This window comes from Nothobranchius furzeri, chromosome 14, assembly GCF_043380555.1.
Source record: "Nothobranchius furzeri strain GRZ-AD chromosome 14, NfurGRZ-RIMD1, whole genome shotgun sequence".
In the NCBI taxonomy this organism is placed as follows: Eukaryota; Metazoa; Chordata; class Actinopteri; order Cyprinodontiformes; family Nothobranchiidae; genus Nothobranchius; species Nothobranchius furzeri.
This window is the reverse complement of record NC_091754.1, coordinates 41,626,776-41,634,404: the sequence shown is the minus strand read 5'-3', so window position 1 is coordinate 41,634,404 and position 7,629 is coordinate 41,626,776. Positions and strand designations below refer to the sequence as shown.

General features: G+C 43.9%; 1 protein-coding gene across 1 annotated transcript in view; it reads left to right on the top strand.

Moving 5' to 3' along the window:
* prr33 (proline rich 33) overlaps positions 1-7,629 on the top strand; it is a 7,909-nt gene extending 280 nt beyond the window's left edge. The window contains exons 2-3 of the mRNA XM_015965620.3: positions 111-156; positions 4,380-7,629. Of these exons, the coding sequence (XP_015821106.1) occupies positions 4,395-7,286 (2,892 nt within the window). The 5' untranslated portion in view covers positions 111-156; positions 4,380-4,394 and the 3' untranslated portion in view covers positions 7,287-7,629. The remainder of the gene's footprint in view (positions 1-110; positions 157-4,379) is intronic.

Genomic DNA, 7,629 nt, shown 5'->3' with positions numbered 1-7,629 from the left:
GGCTTGGTTACCTTGACTTTTAACATTTATGTTGGACTCTTGTAGTTTCCTTGCTGAGTTAGATCCTTTAAAGTGAATCAGAAACATTTCTCTTTGCTTTTCTGTCAAAGGGGAACCTGCCTGACGTGCTTAAAACTCAACCAAGATTGTCACCTGGTAAGTTGTCCCATTTTTCTCTTGACACTCACTTGTGTGTGACATGAATGCTTTCCTGAAGTTAATTAGTTTTCTTTTGCCTGGATAATTTTAATTATGTGGGTCATTACTGAGTTCAGCTGCTTTACAAAAGAAAACCACATCTATTATTACTCTTTCCTCTTTTGAAAGTACTCCAAATGCCAAAACTACCAAAGCCTTAAAAGGAGTAACGAGTATCTGGTGTCAGGCAGGCAACAAGTTCATCAGGGAGGAGCTGAGGGTTTTTTAACAGTAGCCTTCTATTTACTGGCGTGACTCACAGTGACGTGAGAATAATTCATACTTGTTAATGAGCAAGCTTTAGAACGTCAGTGAACCTTCAGATTTAACTCCCACGGTCCCTCTGATGTTCTTTAGGTGATCTTGTGTTCTAGCTGCTTATCTCTTGTTAAGAGTTCATTTTAAACTGAACAAACGTAAATTAGTCCTCAAGCTGTGTTTTGTGTCATGAAGCATGGCGTCTTCTCATGTGACTGGATGTTTCCAGTGATAACGTAGCTGTGTGGCTCTTCTCAGTGTCAGCAGGCTGTTACGTCTGAAGTTGTGTGTGTGTGTGTGCGTGCGTGCGTGCGTGCGTGCGCGTGCGTGCGTGCGTGCGTGTGTGTGTGTGTGTGTGTGTGTGTGCGTGCGTGTGTGCAGCCTTGGCTAAAATGCTAGAAAGATTGGTAAATGGTAAATGGCCTGTATTTGATATAGCGCCTTCTAGAGTCCTGGAACCCCTCAAGGTGCTTTACAACACAATCAGTCATTCACCCATTCACACACACATTCACACTCTGGTGGGGATGAGCTACAATGTAGCCACAGCTGCCCTGGGACGCACTGACAGAGGCGAGGCTGCCGAGCACTGGCGCCACCGGTCCCTCCGACCACCACCAGCAGGCAACGTGGGTTAAGTGTCTTGCCCAAGGACACAATGACAGCAACAGACTGAGCGGGGCTCGAACCTGCAACCTTCCAATTACGGGGCGAGCACTTAACTCCTGTGCCACCGTCGCCCCTTTTGATTGACTCAAAGTATTATTGTTATAAATAACAAAATAACAAACACGTGCCTATGGCTGCTGCACACACAATAACACACAGGCTCTCATGCATACCCACACATACACACACACATACACACACGCACACACACAAATGTGTGTGTAAGTGAATGCAGGGATGTGTATGGATATGCTACTTCAAAGCGGGAAGGTCAATAGCTGAGATCCTCTGCGCAAAAAAAACAACAAAAAAAAAACTTGTACGTCGCTTTGGATAAAAGCGTCTGCGAAATGAATAAACATAATAAACATAAACATAAACATGTTTTTCCTGCATGGATTTGCTTTAGCGTCCTCACTTTCCTTACAGAGAAAGAAACAAATATGTCTCTGGAAAACGTTTACATTTCTTCTAGACTCAGAAAAACAGACAATGTTATTTACCGCCTTCACCAGCATTGTCGTAGATGCTGATAAAAAAATACAAGAGGTAGAAAATCTTTACATTAACCAGAAAAACTAGCATCATTTATTGCCAGACAGCACATCAGCTTCAACATAAGTGTCGCCAGCTTCCGGAAAACATATTTGAACACATCTACAAGTTTTTTTGCAAACCCTTACACATTATCATTTCAGAAAACAGCTTGTTCCTTCACTTTCACTCTACATTGTCCCAAAGTTCAAACATAAATCTACAGACAAAACCAGGAAATATAAAAAACTAAGAAAGGCGTTTCTCCAAACTGGGTGTGTCTGGTAGTAGAAATAAGTATTTACTAAATTTAGTTGGAACATAAACCCGTCTGAAACAGCTCCTCATAGGTCAGGATGCTGTGAGATTAAGAAGAAAAGGTCTTCCCAATAATTGCTCAGACAAAAAGGAAAAAGGAGACAGAACAAAAACACATGAATACAGTTATAAGTATAAATTTCTCCTCATTCTGAGTCTCAGCATTAGTATGTTGCAGTGTTTGAGTACCTCCATGCCCCCAGGGCAGTGTTGACTAGAGTTTCAGCCCCTGGTAGGGTTTCCTACAGCAAACTGACCTCAGAGGGTGGGTCAGACTAAGAGTGACTCGGACTCTGATGCCTGTTTTAGGTAACCGGACTGCTTAAGAAATGTCGCTATGGTTACGTTTATAGTTGACTTGTAGGTGTTGTTTATTTTAAATGATATTTGACCCACACTTGTACAGCCCCTTTCAGAGCCAGAGGACTCCAAAGCGCTTTACACTACAGTGTATCATTCATTCATGCACACACACACACACAAACACACACACACACACTAAAGGTGATCAGCTACAATGTAGCCACAGCTGCCCTGGGGTGCAGAGGCGAGGCTGCTGAGCACGGGCGCCACCAGTACCTCCGACCACCAGCAGCAGGTAGGACGGGTTAGTGTCTTGCCCAAGGACACAACATTGGAAGACAATGCGGTTCCCTTCAAGGACTCGGCTCTCATCGCTTGGAGGGAAAACTAGGGGCAGACTGCCTCTGCCATCAGCATCCAAAGATGTCAGCAGAGGTGGTTCAGATAACTGATTAGGACGGCTCATTCTAGAGGTTTTTCTAGGCGTGCTCCACTGGGAGGACACCCCAAAGTAAACCCTGAACTCGCTGGAAGCATCAGATATCCTCTCTGGGCAGTGAATTATTTTGGATCCCCCAGAAGGAGCTGGAGAGACATATCTGGATTTCCCTCCTGGTCCTAGTACCTAACCTTGGATTGGCTTCAAACAGATGGCTGAATAAAATCATCTGAGGATCCCATCTAAAATTACAAATTTCTAATCACACATATATTAATAGTATGTATAAATTTACCAAAAACAATGTTTAACAAAAGTAATACTTGTAATGCTGTAGCACTTTGTGTACTGGTTGTCAGCTCTAGTCTGTGGTTTCTTTAGTTGCGACTGCTCCACTAGCCTGGTGAGCACAGTAACACTCTAACTTCAACCAAGGATTTTTCAGTGATGCTTTACTTAGTAGAAATCAAAAGCCAGATGAACTGTGTTGTGTGTTTCCTGTTGCATGCTGTTGTGTTTTTCTGTCACCTCATTTAACCTGGGAGGAAAGCACCAAAGCCAATCAGAACGCATCCAAACATCAAATCTATTGCATCGGGTTTTCTGTTCCTCAGCTTTACAGCAAGGCTACCATGCTTATAGTTTCTTCTTGCAACCATTAAAGGAAAATTGTTGCCTTTATAGTTTATGTGGGCTAAAGTGTGCTAGAACTGCACCTAGGTGGGCCAAACAAACTAATGTTTGAATTAGAACCAGTCCTAAAGTTTGAAAACTTGGTAAAACTAACAATTGACAGTTTGAATGATACCTGGATGACGTGAGAACCTTCAACAGCAGTTTGAATGATTAAATAAAACAGATGATTAATGCAGCTTTTAAAGCAGGGTGCCCAATCCTGCTCATGTTTTTTGTTTCTCTGCTTCAACACACCTGATTTTAATCTGCTGTATGGCACTTTCACATCCAGACCAGCACGGACCGGACTGGGTAGCCTTTAAAGTGTTCATTTCTAGGTAGCCTTGTATTTTTCCGCACTCGACCAGTCGGTTTTTCAGCCGACATACCAAGGAGGTCTGCTTTGGGCTGAACTGGTCCAACACACCCTCTACCAATTGATTGGCTAGAATCAAGCAGTGGGAGCTTCCACATGCACGATTCATTATCATTCTGGATACTGAATAACACACACACACACACACACACACACACACACAAACAGCGCTGCAGTGCCTTAAGCTGCACGGCCGTCATTTAAAGGAGACACCGCGGACTTTTCCACGCATCTTTTGCCCCGTCCACATGCTCAGAGATTTCTTCATTCCTGAGAAGTGTGTCTGAACAAAACCCACCGATGCGGGACATGTCTCGATGCCAGCCAGTCCGGTCCGCACTGGTCCAGATGTGAAAGCGCCATATATTACCCACTGATTAAAATCAGGTGTGTTGGAGCAGAGAAACAACTAAAACATACTGGATAGTGGGCCTCCCAGACAAGGATTGGGCACCACTAAATTATGAGTACATCAATAGTGATGTATAACAAGAGAGAAAAACTCTTTATTAAGGGATTGGTGTTGTAACTTCTTGAATGCAAAATCTTGTGAAATTTCCTAAAAAATGTGTTGTAGTCTGATAAAAGTGTACTTTGTTATTTTTACAGGGTGGTGAGGCACTCATGGCTGTTACATATAGCACCGTCACCCAGCTGGGCCTGTTTTCCCAGCAGTACCCTCCTCCTCTGCTGCCCAAGCCTGGAAAGGATAATCTGCGTCTTCAGAAGCTGCTTAAGAGGAGTGCCAAGAGAAAGGCTTCCGTTCAAGCATCACAGTCTGCAACACCTTTCCGTTCAAGCCTTTCCCCTGTGAACGAAGCAAGTCCTGACCTTGAGTATTGTGACCACTCTACCCCACCCAAAACACCAGAGACATTACCCAGCTATTACAACATCCAGCCAGCCCCCCGGTTCACTGTCAGGCCACTGTATCAACATGTGGCATCTCCTTACCCACAACAAGCAGCGTACGGTCGAGCAACGAGGTTATCTCCTCAAACAGTAGTCCCTCCTTCATTCCCTTACTCCCAGCTTTTCACAACAGTCGCGTCATTACCAACATCAATACAGGTTTCTGAAGCCTTAGCCACTGTGGAGCAAGTCACACAGCCCACTGTAGCCAGTACTCCACGGCCCTCTTCCTTTACATCTGAGGGGATCGTAACAGTGACTGAACCAAAAAAGCAAACATTTGGTACAAATCCTGAAAGTCATTCAGGTTTAAGACCTGTCACAGCTGTAGCGACACCACCTTGCATACCTAAAAGTCCTGGTCCCGCTCTACATTCAATACCATCAGGTCAAGCTGTGATTTTACCTCTTACCGTGTTGACCTCGATAATGAAATGCAGGAGTCCACGTCCCACATTTAAAGCAGCCGAACACTCAAAATCACCAAAGCCCATGTTTGATGTCCCTCAGATAAGGATGTACACAGCAAGCACGTCCTATTATGAGACATCCAGGACGCCACCAGTTTATGACACAGCTGGATTAACTGCCATAGGCAGCACTGCACCTCACAGTAAAATATCAACAGAAACAAGAAAAGATTTGCATCAAGCATCTGAGGTAAGAAGAGGTGTGACAGCAAGTCAGCCTCCCTCATTAGGTACTAATGCTGGGAGAAAAACACCAGTTTCAGAAGTCAAAAGAGCCACACCGCCAGTCGAAATCAAACAACAAACTCCAGCCTTAGAAATGAAAAGGGCCACTCCATCAGAGGTCCCAGTTAAAGTGTCAAGAACTTCAGCAGGAAGGGCTAAAACTCCAGTAGACAATGCAACCCAGGCCACAAGCCTGGCTAGTGAAAACTCAACATGCGAACCTTTGTGTGCAGAATTACAGATGTCAGCAGGTTCTGAAGGGTCGAGATCGCTACCGATCAAGACTACCGAGCTTCCTGAAATATTACCAAACGGGGACATTCACTCTGACACAAAACCTGCCACTAAGTCTGAACAAATTCTCACCAAGCCAGAGCCTGATCCAAAAGGAGGAGCAATCCTGACCTCAAAGGTGGCCTCCCATGGAGCTGAAGCTATTACATCCATACTGACGACACAAGTAATCGCTGGCTATCAGAGGCCAAAGACTCCAACATATGAGGCCTCCCGACTCATGACCAGATCACCTGTCTATAAAAGACCAAAGACACCAGTATCACCAGTAGACTTTAAGAGACCTAAAACCCCAGTTTCTCTAAAGTCAAAGCCTACCTATTATGGACTTACCCCAGCTGAATATGCTGCACATGGTGGGATTAAAACATCTTCCCCAGCATTTGGTTTCTCAAGTTCATCGATACAAACACAGGAGGAAGTTAAAGCTCAGGCACCAGGAAAGAGGAGTGTGGAACAACAAAATGCAGACAAAACTTCAAAAGTCAATGAGCGCTCTAACGACATGGACGGACATCGCCAGGAGCATAAAACGGTTTCTTCCACTGCTTCAGTTCCACTTATTGTGGTTTCACAACCATCTGACTCATCAGAATCGGCGCCCAAGCAACACATGAGCCAAGCAGCTGAACTGGTTGAAGCCAAACAAGACACGCTGATGATTCAAGAAATCCAAACGTCCTCAACTGAGATGAATACGATTTCAGAAAATCAAGAATTTGAAACATTAATTGAAGAAAGCCAACCTACAACAAAGACTCCTGAAAACAAACACCCTCCTTCCAAAGGCAGTGATCCAGATGGCACGAAGACAGGAAACATGTTTTTTGGAAAAGTTAAAATCCAGACTGATGAAGAGAAAGCTAAAGCTGACAAAGAAACATCTGTTTCTGCAACGAAAATCAAACTTGAAGGTTCAAAGGCTCAATATGAGGTGACTACTCCGGCTCTTCTAGCAACAACTGCTGAACTACGCCAAGATAAGGAGAAACAGAAGGAAAAAACAGAAAAAACGTCAGCAGTTAAATTCTCACTTGAACAAAAGAAAGACAACGAGACCCTCCCAGAAGCTGAGTCCCTTCTTATAGTCATGAAAAAACCAAAAGGCTTGAAATCTAAAATGAATGGGTGGTCGAGACTCAAAAAGCACATGGTCGTGGAACAGGAGGAGCCAAAATTTCCTGAAGTAAACACCCCAAAAGAGACCAGGGGCCAGGATCAGGGTGAAGAGATAAAGCTTGAAGGGGACAAGCCAAATGCACAGGAGGAGACGCAAACCAAGGACACTCCAAAGGTAACAAAGATGTGGGATGCTGTCCTCTTCCAGATGTTCTCCACCAAAGAGAACATCATGCACCAAATCGAGTTAAACAAGAGTGATGGGGAAACGAAAGACGAGAGAAAAGATGAGCCAAAAGAGATCCCCTCGTTTGCATACAAGCTGCCGGTGTTGCTCTTTAGTCCCAGGTTTGATGCCAAAAAGCTGAAAGAAGCCGCATCAAGACCGGTCACAAAAATCTCTACCGTGTTTGAAATGGGTCTGATTGGGCGAAAAGGTAAAGAAGAGGAACCAAAAGACTTTAACAGAACAGCCCGAGGGTTTACGACTCCTTAAGCTCAGTCCAGACAAAGTGATGTTTATTGTAAATGTTCAGTGTTTTTAGCAGCAAAACGAATGTACAGTTCTGGTCTTCGTCTTTGTAATCATGTGATTTTGTGACCCTGTTGAAGATACTGACCTTCATATTCATACTTGATGAATGCCTTTCACGTTGTTTCTACAGGATGTAGACGCTGGCTAAGATAGAGCCGTGTTTGTCTTAAAGTCATTCACAAGTTTTATCAAATACAAATGCTGCTTCGGTCCCAAAGCTTTATGCACTCTGGTTCTCTGCTGTTTACAGAATATTTAGTTTAACTACATTTGAAAAAGTCTAAATAAATAATTATAAGACAAA